The following is a 16,498-nucleotide window of genomic DNA, read 5'->3' as shown; positions in this document are numbered from 1 at the left end:
GGCTGCAGGAACTCTAGTGATGCAAAGGCAGTGACAGAGCAAAGGCTTCGTCTAACATATTATGCACAAAACCTGCATGTTCAGGGCTTCAAGGGGAATCCAAAGAGCAGCATAAATACAGCTTGGAGCCAGCTTTTTGTAACCAAATCCATTAAATCATATCAACCTGCTCACAAAAAATAATCCAGGTGGTAATAATGAAACAGCCACTGATATATTGTGTGGTTTCAGGGTAGCAGCCGTGTTAGTCTGTATTCGCAAAAAGAAAAGGAGTACTTGTGGCACCTTAGAGACTAACAAATTTATTTGTTCCTCCCAAGTGTGAGATGCAAAACAGACTATATTCTAGAGCAGAACCCTCATAAACAGAACGGACTAATTCAGTGTCACATTGAGCAGTTTAGATCCCCATAAACAGAACAAACCAATCCAATGTCTTTGGGCAGCTTAGACATTTCACAGATAGACTCAGATCCCCCTGTTCCAAAGGTACCAGCCCCGATGTATACTCTAACAGGGAATATCCATTAGCTGTTAGCAATACAGGGCCTAGGACACACAGTTCAGCAGCTCTGATTCCATCCACAGGAGGGCAGTGCTGCCCATGCAAACTAGCTAATTCATCACTGTTCAAAATTACTGATTAAAAAAAAATAGCTGCAGTTATCCTCTCTTTTGATATACACTGTTCCATCAGCAAGCACTGACATTGAGATACCTTTGCATTCAGCCCTGAACACACAAGTCCTGCCATGATTTATTATCACCTGCTGCAACCCCCATGACAGGGACCATTGACTTAGCATCAGATACAAAAACCTCCTTGCATATTTGTGAAATCCACTGTCAGCTAAAAACAAATGTGCAGGATGGCTCAAAGGCCAGCACCTCAATGCTACCATCAGTCCAATTCATCCTGCTGAGAAACTGTCAGTCAGATGCCGCTTGTACTGCCTGCTTCTGGGAAACCTAATCAATAAGCCCAAACTGATGGAGAGGTGGAGCTGAGGTTCCTTAAGTCATTTGGAAATGCTCAGTCTGGAGTATTGCTGTTATCAACTGCAAAAATAGAATTGTTGTACTTAAATAAGCACCTTTCATTGAGGGTCTCAAAACCCTTAACATACATATAAGAGTTAGGTATTATCAACAACATACTTGAATGCATTATGTTTCACAACCATCCTCCTCATATGACGTGGGTAAATGTGAATTATCCCCATTTCATAGATGGAGAAACTGAAGCATAGGCAAGGGAAGAAAGCAGCCCAGTGTCAAAATAAGGTTAGTTGTCAGAGCTTGGAGTTCTCTGCTCCACCTACAGATGACACTACCTTGGGTGTACCAGAAACACATGAAGAACAACACTCAGCTGAATGAATGTCTGAGCTGCTCACTGGTGTAAGTACTGCTCAGGTCACACTGTATAGCTTGCAACCCATGCCTGTGTTTGAGGACCCCACAGTGCAAGACTGATGCTACAGCTACCACCAACCATCACTTTCCACTTCGGTGGTTCCTGTCATCTGAGAATGTGAGGCTCTTTATAAACATGAATTAATTCTCACAATATCTCCACAAGGAAGGAAAGGGGCATCTAGGGATGGTTTCACTCCTCACTGAAATGCAGCCACCTCTGGGGTGGAACATAACTACTGTTTAACAAACTAAACAACATGGCAGTTAATGAAGTTAATGAAGGGGAATCTTGTATCCAACTGAAACTCTAGAGGGAATTTAATGAGGCACAATGGGATAACTTGGGCTGGAATGTGACCTGGACACCAGCACTTGAGCAAAGTGTCATGGGACCTCTAATGACGATAACCATCAGTACCTCAGCTTTCTGTGACAGCAGCACCTCATCTCATTACTCTCGATGTAGTCCTCCCAAAGATCCCCTCTCTCCACTTGGTTCATACTCAAGAAGCAAGAGTGCCACCTATAATGTCACAAAGAGCACCTTCTGCAACATCAGAGGTTTCCCAACCAAATACCAACCCAGGCCCAACCCTGCTCAGCTTGTAGAGAATCCTAGCATGAGGGATGGCTGACATCTTTGAAGGTGGGTCGGGTAACCTAGCCTGGATTTGAGTTTCTTCCAAAAACCATAAAGCCAGGGAAGTAGTACCATGTTCCATTATCAGCACCACAATTGAGCCTGTTCTCAGACAAAAAGTGCCAGCTCTTTCCAATGAATTTATTAGTCAACTTTCAAAGTTCTAGTATTGTATAATTTACAGATGAACCTAAGAGAGAGGGAGAGACACCTATCATAGAGGCTCTATTGTGTATCGGATCTATGTGTCAGCATGAAACAAACACTGTACAGTACAGAGGGAGATGACAAAGCTCGAATGATGCTGGAAATTATATTTCACTAATACACAGAGCGTCTGTGTGTCTATTTATGTTTCTCAGTCTTGTCATTTGTCTCGCTCACTCTCCCCAGATTTTCTGCTGGTGACATCTCATTACAGTGCCAAGAAGCTCGAAAATAGAGGGCAGGGTTCTGAGATCTGGGGAGGGGGATTTCCTCTTACTCCACGAGAGACCGAACTTCTTAGGCAAACACTTTATGAGACTGCCCTGAAGGCTGCTCTTGCAAAGGGGAAATGATGCAAAGGACACACTTGATAGTTCACTTGCCGTGGATGTACTGGCAATTAGAATTCTAAAATTTGAGAGAAAAAGAGATAAAGAATCTCTAGATTCTAGAGAGAAAGAATCTAGACTAAAAAAAACAACAACTGATAAATGGAGAGAGAGAGAAAGGAGAGAGATAAAAAAGATAGAGCAGGAGAGACACACACAGATTGAGAGAGAGATTAAATATAAAGAGTACAGAGAACCAGGCATGATCTGAAATTTGTTACTCAGAGCAAGGAGCACCATCAGGGCCCATAGAGCTGGCACTAGCCCCTGGTCTTTAAATTCTGCTGCCTGTTGACTCTAAGATCCTCTCCAGACCAGGAGCTGTGTTAAATTCTCAGTTCCTCGCCAACTGCTGCTAAGTTCCTCAGCCAGGCAGTGGTTAAGCAGCAAATAAACCCTAGGAGCCTCCATTCAGTTTGGATGGACACACAAAAGGTGTGACATTTATCTTGGGAAGTCTTCGACAGTCTCTCCTGGCATTTGAGAGGGAAGCCAGAAACAGGAATGGACAGTTAGCTGGTGTTTGGAAACTCAGGAAAGGTGCCAAAACTAGGCCTCAGTCTAAGTTTATGGCAAATATTTCACCCAAACTCTCTTATCACACGTGTCCTGGGCAAAGGCTACACTGAGCTGTGGACAGCTTTGGATCCACCTCCCCACACACACTGCTGCTCTTTCACTGGTAAGGATGGCATTGCCAGGACTAAGATTTCTTTACTTCATCAAAAATAGTGTCAGCTCCTCCTGGGTTCCCATGCCAGACCACATCCCTGTGTCTCTGCATGTTTTATTGAAGGGGTATTAAGCTCTGGGCCCCTCCTGCACCACTGGCCTTGTTGATGCTTCATGTTAAGCTTTTGTCTTAAAAAACAAAAATAAATTTTAACCCTCATATTGCATAGATAATATCCCAAATGTGACCCAAGTGTAAACGATGCAGCGAGGTCTGCATAGAGCCTGAAACAGTGGGCTGGTCCCCCATTAATCTCACTGAGTTGTTAGCTCTAAAACCTAATGATGGGTCTTTAATAATGTCAATATTAAGTATTTCACTACTGAACATTTTAGAAGATGGAGTAGTAAAGAGAGTGGGAGGGTAAGCAAGCAAATATCATATGTATAGCTGGCAGCTCCCTCCTTTCTTGGGCATGTCAATTCAAACACACAGAAACCTGGGAGATCCAAGTTGGCTTCATATAATTTCCCTCCTCATACTACCAATGGTTCCTGCCACATCTGTAGTTGACATGATCCCCATCATTGGAGGTTTTAAGGACAGATTAGACAGACACTTGACAGGGATGGTCTAGGTATGCATGGTCCGGTCTCAGCGCAGGGAGATGAACCAGATGACCTCTTGCAGTCCCTTCCAACCCTACATTTCTATGATTCTTTGACATGTAATTCTGCTGAGCGAGAGCCCCCCATCACACGCACACCTCATCACTCCAAAATCATTGCAGTCTCTGTACCAACCACTCTGGCTCCTGCAGCACAGCACACCCACTTTGCTCAGTATCATTTGAGCCATCAGTTACCACCAGGGTTTGCCCACCTCCAGGACCTGCCAACTAAGGGCTGGGAAATTTGCCATGATATACACGTACATGATTATGGTGTGCCCACCTCAACCCCCTCTGAATCACACACACTGTTCAACTACAGAAATATCTACACAAGAGCCACAGAAATACCTGCCAGAAGCTACACAATGTTCACAAAGAGCAAGTGTATCCTCTCTTGAAAAGTCCCCCCTCCTTTTGTAATACCTGCTGTCTGATGCAAGCCAGTTCTTGTCAAAGGCAAAGGACGTGCTATTCAGACAAATAAGAAAGTCTGCATAGCCAGTGACAGAAAAATTCTCTTGGTCCCTTTTTCAAATCCTCCCTTCAGCCTGTCACCATCACAGACATATCCACCCTGAACACAAGACTATACCATGCCCACAGTAATTCCCATCCTAGAAGATGGCCACAGAAACGTGCACCACAGAGAGTCGACGTAATGTTTGCAGAGGGTGCCCACGAGCAGCACCCACGATGGGCCACCCCCATAATGTCCCACATTAATGCCAGCCACAGATCCTACACACAGTATAAATTCACAAGACACCCTCATCTCAGGGTCTAGATCAGAATCTAGATCAGAAAAGCAGTGGCATGATCCAGATTGCTCTAGGCACAGCATCATTCCAAAGGATCAGGAGAGGAGGAAGCCCACAGCACTTACCACTTTGAAGTCCTCTGGGTTGCATTTCTCTCCACAGAAGGAGCAGGACAGCAGCATCTCCCGGATATCATGGCCAGCCCGATCGTAAAACTCCAGCATGTTGAAGGGCTTTGGCTTGAAGTTTCGGAAGTTGGCCTTATCTTGTAGGATCTCCAGCTGCTTCTCATCGGCCATCTGGGTGTCTGGGATCTCATACCTGGGGAAACAGCGCACAGAGACTTCTTAATCCTGGTTGGAGCAAGTCCTGTCCTCGCATATACAGGTGCAACTCCCACCAAACTAATCTCTGCTCTCAGTGTCACCGATTACGTCAAAGGAGTTATTTCCACATTGACACCAATGTCATTTATAGCAGAGCTGGCCCATTAACTTAAGTTGGATGTCTATAATTGAAGGACAGAATGTAACCTTGTAGTACAGCACCAATGCCCAGCATCCAGGTACCTCCAGTACTGACATGAGACTGTCTCCTCTGTTGTAGAATAACACAGCACCCGGGAACCTTCAACACTGAGATATGACTGTGTCCCCTGTGCTACAATATAGCACAGGGCCTAGGCCCAAATGCCAAGTTTTGTGCTGCTCCATGCCTGACATTTTAAGAACATTATTTAATCACATGAATTGCATATTTGCAAATAAATTCCATAGAACCATAAATTTCAGCATAAGACAATGCACCTTGCCCCAGGTAGGGTGATTAGCCATGGAAAGGGCTTACCAAGGGTCATAGTGGATTGTCCATCACTGGCAGTGTTTAAATCAAGAATGGATGTTTTCTAAAAGAGGTGAGGTGAGACTAGATGATCACAGTGGTCCCCTTTGGCAGGCCATGGAGCTGCACAATACGTGCCAGCTGTGGTGGGTACCTGTGAGGAGGAGATGGTGGGTGCTGGCGATAACTGAAGGTGCTGAGGGCGCTGGCAGTATGGGTGCTGGGGTAGGAGGCCTGGCCATGCTGGGGTAGCTGGAGGTAGAGTCGAGCACACTTGCCCACCCACAGCACTTTTCCACTAAGCATCTCAAAGTGATGTATAGCAATAACTAACAAGGATAAAAAATAAAAAATCCTCTGTATCTTTTGGCCCAGAACAATCTCAGACCAACATCTATTGACACAGTGCAGCCAAGAGGATCTGAGCACCATCATTGCCAGGAGGTGTTGGAGATGGATCTGTCATGTGCTTCGGATGGAAACTGATTCCATCACCAGAGTAGCAATAAGATGGACACCTGAAGGCAAGCAAAAACAAGGCTGCCCAAAAACAACATGGTGAAGAGCTGTGGAAGCCGAGCTGAAAAATCTGGGGCATAGCTGGGGAACCACTGAAAGACTTGCCAGAAACAGACAGAAGTGGAGGAGCTTCATCCCTGCCCTAAATGCCATAGGCAGAATAGGAACATGATGATGATGAACAAGGATAAGCAGGAGTCAACCATTCACCACTGATATGTAGCCAACCTCCGTTTCATCATAAGAAGCCAGGACACTGAGCTAGATGGAACACTGGTCTGACCTAGCATGGCCATTCTTATGGTCTCATGCTGCACCTCTGGGGCAGTGTGACAGCTGCCTAACAACAGCCTTGCTAAAAAAAAGGCTAGGACAGGAAATGAGGAAGAAAACTACATCTAACTGTGAAAGGGGGTTTGTGGAGAAAGAGTTAGGGATGCTGAAAGTAACTATCAGAAACATAAATGGCCAGGGCACAGGCTTAACCACAGCTCTTACAATCACCAGCATGGGATCTTTACATTTAATCTGGACAAGACAGCACAACATTCTTCTAAGACTATACTGGGGCACTGGCTCAATACTAACTCAGAGGAAAGGCTGCCCTCTACTGAATCCCAAGCACCTCTCCCTGCAGCTCTGGAGTGAGCCAGTCCAACCTGGCTTAGCTTGTGCGATCTGACAGGCTGGCAGGAGGTGCTGATACAGCTGCAGGCAAAACAGGTTTTGCCAACCTACTTTAAGGTGCAGCCTGTGTGTGTCTCCATGCCCCTTTCCCTCCCCTCTTATAACTCATTCACTTACTCATCCTAATCTCACAGTCTTTCTTTTATTCAGTAGATGAAAAGGTCTTTCCTCTGTTGCCTTTGGTCCAGATTCTGCTCCCATTTTTATGTCAGTGTGAGTTTCCCTGTTGACTTTAGTGGAAGCAGGATGGGGCATTTATTTGCATGTACTAGGATCTGCTTGAACACTGACTGAGGACTCACACAATAGATCGGATCAAATCTGCAGCCACTTTGGGCTTGTCTACACAGTACAGCAAATTGCTTTACAGAGGTATCGTTTGGAGAGAGCTCTAACATGTTGTGCTCCAACTGCCCCATGTAGATCCTGCTGGCACATTAACATGAACCTTTTAGAGTGTGCCAGCAGGGTCTACATAGAGCAGCTGGAACACAACACATTAGAGTGCTCTACAAATCACACCCCTGTAGAGCACTTTGTCATGCCATGTAGACAAGCCCTTAGGGTTTCATGTTTATGCCTATGCTGCACACAGTGGCCACAAGGATCTTCACAGCAACAGCCAGGGTACTACTCCAAAAGCAAAGGCCCATGCTATCAGCTCTTAGCAGTCCAGAGCCTAGGACACACTGCTGAGCAGTTCTGATTCTATCCAGCAGAAGGCAATCCTGCACACGTATGCACGCACACACCCCAGTGGCTGTCCAGTCTGCAGTAACATGTGCACAGGGATCATTAGTTTTCATGCTCTTAGGCATATTACAGAGAGCAGTTACAACAGCAGCCAGATCAATCAAAGAGCAGGAGCTGCTGCCAGTTTAGAATGGCCAAGAATTGTCACTGACAATGGCTGGGGAATGGGCAGGGAGCTGCCACCAACACAGCACAGATGCTGGATAACACTGACAAGCCTGGAAGTGGAAAGCAAATGTTTTACAGGAAGAATTGATAGTGGCCCATGGGCTCTGTACCAACATGGGGAAAATCCACTGGTACATGTACTGAATGCTAAAAGTGCATAAGAGCCCTTGGGTACCATACTAATGTTTAGCAGAAGCATCTATGGGAGTCCTTTCCTATACAGTGAGGGCGTCTGGGCATTATATCATGGGCACTTCCTCTTTGTCCCATCCCCAGCTGGCCAAGGGAGTTTACATCTCCCTGAAGTATAGATAAAAATGCTATTGCCATCTGTCCTGCCATCTCCTTGTGGTACCTTGGATCTGCCTGCACGTGCCACTCATCCTGTGGACAAAGAGACCTGCCAATATGTGCAGGGCTGTTTTGCTTTCCTGCAACCAACCATTCATGTGGGAGGTGGGGTGCAGGAAAGCAATCCATGCCACACCCTCCCCTAATATATCCACCAGGTCTAGCAGCCAAGCACCAAGGGTAGCTCTAGCATCTGAGCCTCGCCCCGAGGAGCAGTGTGTTAACGGGATCACTTTGGACCCCTGCTCTGTCTTTTCCATTGTTGGAAGATGCCAGGAGGACCCCAGGCCAAATTCAGCTGTGGCTGTTGACTTCATTGGGGTTGTGCTTATCCGTGCCATCAGCTCATCTTTCACTTGCATACAGACAAACAAGGTCCCTATTATAGCAGTCATAGCAAAGGGCTGCTGAGGCTGCCCACAATTGGTGTGCCACCACGTCCCCTCCCCAGCCACTCACACAGGTGGCAGTTCTTTTTTCCCAGTTGCCAGTGGTGGGGTGGGAATGAATATGATCATGGGTATGAATGTTATCTTGGTCATTCAGGAGCAGACAGGCATGCATTGCAGAGGAAATTGCTCAAGATGCAGAGAATGGGACTAAATTAGGCCTGAATATTTAAATTAGGCCTGAATATTGGAGCATCATATCTCCAGGAATGTATACAGGGAGGTGCACATATACTGTGTGTAGGTCCACGTGGTGCATAGAGACATGTGCAGCTTATGCAGGTGCACACATATATCTCTAGTGCCAGAGTATCGTGTCTGTTGAACACCTAAGTGCAGATGTGCACACATTGCCCTGTAGGTTGTGTTCACATAGATGGCAGCACATTCAGATGCATGGTGGTGTACTGTCCCATCTAGATCAGCAGTGCTGAGCTCATGCAGCATCCTCAGGGCTTGGCTTCCTGGGACCCACCTGTTATTGAGCAGAGCGAGGAGTTCCCCAGCATGGTACAGGTCATTCTTTGTTACCCGGCTGAAGCGGAATTCATTGAGGTTGCAGAAAGTGACAGCAGGGAATGTCAACCTGGTTGTGGCCACTTCATCCAGCCTGGTGACATGAGGGTAGAGGAAGTAGTATTGGATCCTCTCCGTGCAGACATAGGCCAACAGGGCCATAGAGCCCAGAAAGCAGAGAGTCCAGATGATGCGCTTGAAGGAGAGCCTCTCATAGGAGATAATGTGGGACAGGCCATGCAGAGTGGAGCTACTGGCAAAGGCCTGGATACTGACTGGATGGCCATTCTCCACCTCCTCCTCGTCCACTTTCAGGTCCATCATAGTCAGGGCCGAGATACAGACCGAGCCACTCTATGAAGAACAGAGGAGCCCATTACTCCCAGCATGGACACATGGACAGGCCAGTCGGGATGCTGCTCCTCCTCCTAGGCTAAGGACCTCAGCAGGGACAGCAAAGATGCCATAGGGGGAGAGGCAGTAATGAAAGGTGCATTCCCAGTGGACTCAACATCCCAGGAAATGGAGTGAATGATGGGAATCCTGGGAGGATGCTCCCAGCTGCCTCTGAGGGATTCCATCCTATGCACTGGGTTTTTTAACACAGTCCCTTGTATTTCTACATCCCACCCACCCTGTCTCTGTCACTGTGATGTCCATACACCAAAGCTAGTTACCATTCTCCCCCAAACAACTCTTTCACGGGTTTATCCGATCCTCCCCCTTTCCTCCACCTCCCCCCACCACACACACACACAGCACTAGCATGTCAAGAAACAGACCAAAGAAACAAGAATCCAAACCTGAAGGCAGGGTCAGCATCCAGGGTTGGGTCCACACTGCTCCTGTAGGGCTGGTCCCAGCAGCAAAGAAGACAGGTCCTTGCACTGGGGTGGACCTCCCTCCACCTCTCGCCGTTTGGATGAGAAGAAGGGAGCAAGGGAGACGCATGCACAGAAGGATGTGAGAGGCACAGAGACTGGCAGGTGGAGGAAAACCAGAAAAAGAGGGAGAGAAATAAAAATAATCCTAACCCCTCAAGTATCTTAGGAGGGAGGGTGCGATCCTCTGGGATCTGGGCTGCACCAAGGAGCCTGTTCACTGCAGCTGCTCAGGGAAATCAAAGGAGATCATAGCTGGAAAGGAGGCAGCTGAAGGGAGAGAAGAGCGATTGAGAAAGAGAGCGAGCAAGCGAGCAGGCGTCTGTATCCCTGCCAAACACATGGATACCTCCCCTTGTGGCTATTCAGAAGCTTGTTATTCCTTCAGATGCATAATCCGCATGAATTCATTGTCTCCGTGCTGGTGGGGCCCAAATGGCGAGCGGACGGGTCCTGCAGGGGCTGATGGGGAGCTCAGTGAGAGTGAGCAAGGGAAAGAAAGACAGACCAGGAGAGAGGAGGAGGAGGAGGAGAGCAGATCTGGAGGTACCGAGGCAGTGATTGCAGTCTGGCTGTGCTGTACTGGCTGGCAGAAGCTGTTGATGCTGATGCTGTGTGCATGTGGATAATGTGTGTGTAAGAGACTCTCCCACCCCCCCCTTGCTGTCTTAATCAATGCTCCGCTCCTCTCTTGGCTGATGCTACTGTCTGCCACTAACACACCATGTCCTGGGCAGGGAACAATCCTGCATTGGCTGAGGCATGAACCCACTGATCTAATAGGTCTTTGCCATAACATCCCTCCTAGGATTCTCAATCACAATGTTACCAATTCATCCAAACTCAGTGGTAGAGCCTGGTCTGTAACAGCAGCATTGCTGTGTCCAGAGCAGTCTTTAGGCTTTCGCCTCTGTTCAGTCTTTGAATCAGTGAGTCTAGAATAAGGAGGAGCTGAATAGCCACTTGTCTAAGTCCCTCTCTCTCCCGAAGGCTGGCAGGACAATGGTGAATCTCAGTGATTTATTTCTATCCTCTGAAACTCTCTGGGCTTGATTCTCTATCCCCTGTACTTTGTGTCATCATTTATTCCAGTTCAAAATGGGTGTAAAACACTACCAAATCAGAATAAATATGCACATTGCACTTACAGCTTTAAAAGGAAAAGGGCATGGAGTCTCAAACGCTCTTTTTCCCTAGCTTTACAAGTTCAATCATTTCCCAGTCAAGCAGTCCTCTTCTTCCTCGCCCTCTGGCGCAGACCCATTTGTCTATATTTTGCAAGACTCTGGAAACTAGTCAGGAAAATTCCCTCCACAGCTCAAAAACCTGCTCATCTGCCTTGACCATGAGGATGACAACAGAGAAATAAAATCCCAAAGACAGCTTTACTTGATCATAAAAAATAACACATTAGACTTTCCCCAGATGAGCAGCGAAGTGGAATTCTGCAAGGAAGGCAGAGCGGAGGTAGAGGAGGGGACTGGTGGCCCATGATTCCTGGGTTCTGTTTGTACTGATGAAAGTCTTTGGGGCTCTCACAGCTCAACATCTCCATCTACATAACCATGAAATTGTGATGCCTTTTGCTTTCCATCTGCTGCTCCTTCAAGATTTTTAAGTTCTCTCTTCTTGCACAGAGCTCAACAGATATTTTGTTCTCCAAACAAAGACTGTTCTCAGACTGGTTTCAGAGTAGCAGCCATGTTAGTCTGTATTCGCAAAAAGAAAAGGAGTACTTGTGGCACCTTAGAGACTAACAAATTTATTTGAGCATAAGCTTTCGTGAGCTACAGCTAACTTCATCGGATGCATTTCCCTTCTCAGACTGTTACTGAGAACACACACACACACACACACACACACACACACACACACACACACACACACACACACTGTGCTCTCTCTCTCTCAGGGAGACTTGATTTTTGTCCTTTCTGAGGATGCTCTTTTGAGGGATATCCACACCAGGAAAAAAAGGTGTATTTTTAACCACATTACCTAACATGGTAAAATCCTGAGTGCAGACAAGGCCCTTTTAGTTTTAAAACCTGTGAGTAGATCATGGTAAATGCTAGGCTCCCCCATAGTCTTTATAGATTCATAGATACTAAGGTCAGAAGGGACCATTCTGATCATCTAGTCCGACCTCCTGCACAGCGCAGGCCACAGAATCTCACCCACCCACTCCTATGAAAAACCTCACCCATGTCTGAGCTATTGAAGTCCTTAAATCATGGTTCAAAGACTTCAAGGAGCAGAGAAGCCTCCCTCAAGTCAACCATGCCCCATGCTATAGAGGAAGGCAAAAATCCTCCAGGGCCCCTCCAATCTGCCCTGGAGGAAAATTCCTTCCCGACCCCAAATATGGCAATCAGCTAAACCCTGAGCATATGGGCAAGATTCACCAGCCAGATACCCAGGAAAGAATTTTCTATAGTAACTCAGATCCCATCCATCTAATATCCCATCTCAGGGGATTTGGCCTATTTACCCTGAATATTTAAAGATCAATTACTTACCAAAATCCCATTATCCCATCATACCATCTCCTCCATAAACTTATCAAGTAGAATCTTAAAACCAGATAGATCTTTTGCCCCCACTGCTTCCCTTGGAAGGTTATTCCAAAACTTCATTCCTCTGATGGTTAAAAACCTTCGTCTGATTTCAAGTCTAAACTTCCTGGTGGCCAGTTTATACCCATTTGTTCTTGTGTCCACATTGGTGCTGAGCTTAAATAATTCCTCTCCCTCTCCTGTATTTATCCCTCTGATATATTTATAGAGAGCAATCATATCTCCCCTCAACCTTCTTTTAGTTAGGCTAAACAAGCCAAGCTCCTTAAGTCTCCTTTCATAAGACAAGTTTTCCATTCCTCGGATCATCCTAGTAGCCCTTCTCTGTACCTGCTCCAGTTTGAATTCATCCTTTTTAAACATGGGAGACCAGAACTGCACACAGTATTCTAGGTGAGGTCTCACTAGTGCCTTGTATAATGGTACTAAAACCTCCTTATCCCTACTGGAAATACCTCTCCTGATGCATCCCAAAACTGCATTAGCTTTTTTCACAGCCATATCACATTGGCAGCTCATAGTCATCCTATGATCAACCAATACTCCAAGGTCCTTCTCCTCTTCTGTTACTTCTAATTGATGCGTCCCCAACTTATAACTAAAATTCTTGTTATTAATCCCTAAATGCATAACCTTACACAACCTGCTTACACCCGAAAATCACAAATGACCTTATCTTCATGAGGCGTTTACCCCATGTTAATTACTACATGTTAGCTACTGTGAGGTGTGATAACACCATTTCCTAAAGAAGATTCACCCGGAATCTTTGACAGACCAGCCTGCTTGGCTGAAGGGTCACTGGCTAGCAGGTAGTAATGAGACCAGCATGGCAGAGGAGCTGATTCCTTTTCACCCTGAGAACCTTGAATTAACTCCAGATGGTTATCTCTCTCCCACTCCCTCCCAGAATCAGGGTTGTCATAACAGGATGACACGAATAGGGAACAGTCAGATGCAAGGGGGTAATGAATGGGAAAGGGTTTAACAGGGCTTTCCCAGTTCTAGCGCTGATCTCAATTTCCACATCCTTCAAAGAGAACCAACAAGAAGCAGTGATACTGGTTTAATGGCAACACTTGACCGGGGTGGATAGTCAACGCAGGAGGGACGAAGGAAGAAACAGAAGGAGACAACCACACCAACATTATGGACATTGTTTTCATAGCCGCCTGTGTAACACACGAGATAAATGTGTGTGATCATGGATTCACATGTGCATGTAATTGCATATGCAAAAGTATACACAAAACTGTGTGCACAATTTGCAAACCCTGATACCACTCTAGTGAATGCTCTCAGGTATTTGTATGTGCCAATCCCTGATTTGTACATGTAGTGGCACACAAGTTAAGCAAACAATGGCACACACGTTTACACTTGTAGTTGTGAAAATCTGCCCCATAAAGTTCCCATTTTTCATTTCCAGTGTGTCAGTCTCCCTCCCTCAGAAACAATGGAGGCTTCCAACATACAGATACAGATGTTAAAACCCTGAGCATGCAGGTGAAAAGCTGCACATGCAGTGTTATGCAGTCTTCACCCTGGAGCTTTAAAAGCTTAGCATCAATGGCACCTGTCCTCTTCCTCAAGTCCCAAAGGTTCAGAACCCAGCTCCTTTAGTGATCTGGCAGCACAAGAGGACTCTCAGACCAAGTTAGCTGTTGCTCCATCCCATCTACTGCCTCATCCCAGGAGCTGTGGCTGTGTAAGGTCATTGAACAACTGTAATTGACTGATGTGGAGACAAGACGCTTGGGCTATTTCCTTGGAATGTCAGTCACAGAAAGGGGACTGAGCAACAGACTGCTGCACATTAACAGGAGTGAAAGTGGATTAACCCCCCCATGATGGATTCTTGTAGGCAGAGGATAGGATACAGGCCCTCTGTGGAGACCCCATTGAAGAGGGTGTGCAGGAGTGGTACCCCGAATGTCCATATGAGCCCAAATGTGAAGGGAAGTGCTACATTCACAGGAGCACCGCCTATGGTGGGACAGTCCTGATTTTCACACATCTGTCCACATTGATTAAGTCCATTCAGAAATCTGGGATTTATTTCAGGAAATACATTGGCAATGCAACATCACAGAATGATGGGGATAAGTGAGCACATAAGGCCCCAACACCATTATTCACTAGGGGCTCATCTTCTGGCTACGTTCCAGAATGGGAGTCAGGCCTCCACAGCTCTGCTCTCAGCTCTGCCACAGCCTTGGGCAAGTCACTCCATCTGTGTGCCTCAGCTTGCCTGTCTGGGTACAGTGGGGATGCTCGGTTTCTCAGGGAAGTACAAAAAGGTTACATTCATTAATGCTTGGAAAGCACACTGAGGACCTTGGACAGAAGGTGCTACAGATGAAGAAAATAACGTAACAAATCTGAAACCAGCGCAGTTGTCTGTCACTATGCCACTCCCCGTGGCCTGTCAGAACTTCATAGTGACTGCAGGGATAGAATTCAGAGCTCCTCCTCCAAAAGCACAGACTCCTATCACTTAAGTCGTGGGTACCTCTGAGCCTTCCCTGGCACCGAGTGGCAAGGGCAGAAACCCCGTACCTTTGATGCCAGTTTCAACCTCCAGGTGTCTGTTAAGTCCAGTACTGACATGGGTGATGCTCGTACCAACTGTACCATTGTGTCAATGTAGCAGGTTGTTGTGGACCTGCTCTGCCTTTCTATTCCATTGTCACCTCTGGTCCAGGACTTTCCAAGGCTTGCACCTTCAGTAGCCCCTCCAATGGACCATGCTGCTGAAACTTCATGCCCCTCCTCAGCACCATATCTACATGCTCCCCTCCCCACGGTGGGCATGGAGTCGGTATTGGAATCAGTGCACGGGACGTTGGCACCCAGGACCCTCTTCAGCCTCACTGGATTCAACACCACAGATGCTCCCATGGTGTCTTGCACCACCCTCAGCATCGACACACTCATGCTCCAGTACCTCCGTTTGGACCAGGTCCAACATTGCTTATGGCACTGCCATACTCAGTGTACCCTCTTCATTGGGGGCACTGATTTCTGCCTTGTTCTAGGCAATGGATGAATAAGGCTGCCTTATTGGCTCTGTTGAGCATTGCTCTGCTCATGTTGTTGAGATAGCAGGGCTCTGATTCAAAGTCAGAGTCATCGTACTCCATCTCTGCATCATCCAGTGAACTATGAGGACCACCAATGGACCAGTATGGCTCCCAGAATTGGTGTGTTCCCTGTGGCCAGGACAGAGGTCTCTGACCCCTGCTGGTCACCAGTGCCCTACCCACATCAGTGGCCTCCTTGGATTCAGAAGTATGCTCTTTCCTTGAAAAGATCCCACTCTTTGTCCCATTCTAAGCCAAAGTTCATCCACCAGGTCAACGGTGGTGGCTTCACATCCACTGATGCAAGCCCAGGCATCAGTGGTCTTCCTCCTCCTCGCAGAGATGTGGGAGTCCTCCCTTCTGGGTATGTCTTCCTGCGGGTGAGAGCTAAGCACCAGCTAAGCACCCATTTTGACTCCTTAATCCACCAGAGCACTGGTCTAGTCATTACCCCATCCTCTCCATTCCTCCTTCCCTTTAGGGAAAGGATGGCCTGCTTTTACAATGTTTGGGACTCGATTACCTCCCACAGCTAGATCCTATACACTGTCAGATCAAGCTATGGAATCCAGTTCCTCTCCATGCCCCCTTCCTACCCTCCCTGTCCCTCTTCAGGAATCCTTCTCACAAGACACTGATCATCGAGCCAGTCAGCTCTCTGTTGATGTTGGGAGCTGTGGAGGAAGTTCCACCGGGGCCATGGCTTTTATTCAGGTACTCCTGAAATACTGAAATCCAAGGGCAGGATGAGACCCATTCTCGACCTTCAGGGTCTCCACCAATTTGTCAAGTACATAAGATTTTACATGGTCACTCTATGAGCTATCCTCCCCATGCTGTCTCAGAATGACTGATGCACCGCTACAGACTAGGGACCGAATGGCTCGGCAGCAGTTCTGCGGAAAAGGACCTAGGG

General features: G+C 46.9%; 1 protein-coding gene across 2 annotated transcripts in view; it reads right to left on the bottom strand.

The window, feature by feature from the left end:
• Positions 1 to 11,146, bottom strand: part of ASIC1 (acid sensing ion channel subunit 1) — a 117,220-nt gene extending 106,074 nt beyond the window's left edge. The window contains exons 1-3 of one of the 2 annotated variants that reach the window (XM_043506402.1): positions 9,846 to 11,146; positions 9,002 to 9,396; positions 4,885 to 5,080 (exon numbers count right to left, since the gene is read on the bottom strand). In XM_043506402.1, the coding sequence (XP_043362337.1) occupies positions 4,885 to 5,080; positions 9,002 to 9,366 (561 nt within the window). In that variant the 5' untranslated portion in view covers positions 9,367 to 9,396; positions 9,846 to 11,146. The remainder of the gene's footprint in view (positions 1 to 4,884; positions 5,081 to 9,001; positions 9,397 to 9,845) is intronic. The other variant, XM_038379250.2, reaches the window with a different exon arrangement.
• Between the last annotated feature and the right edge of the window lie 5,352 nt (positions 11,147 to 16,498).

The sequence above is a fragment of the Dermochelys coriacea genome, chromosome 20 (assembly GCF_009764565.3).
Source record: "Dermochelys coriacea isolate rDerCor1 chromosome 20, rDerCor1.pri.v4, whole genome shotgun sequence".
Lineage (NCBI taxonomy): Eukaryota > Metazoa > Chordata > Testudines > Dermochelyidae > Dermochelys > Dermochelys coriacea.
Note: the sequence above shows the minus strand (reverse complement) of the source record. Positions and strands in the feature narration are given on the sequence as shown.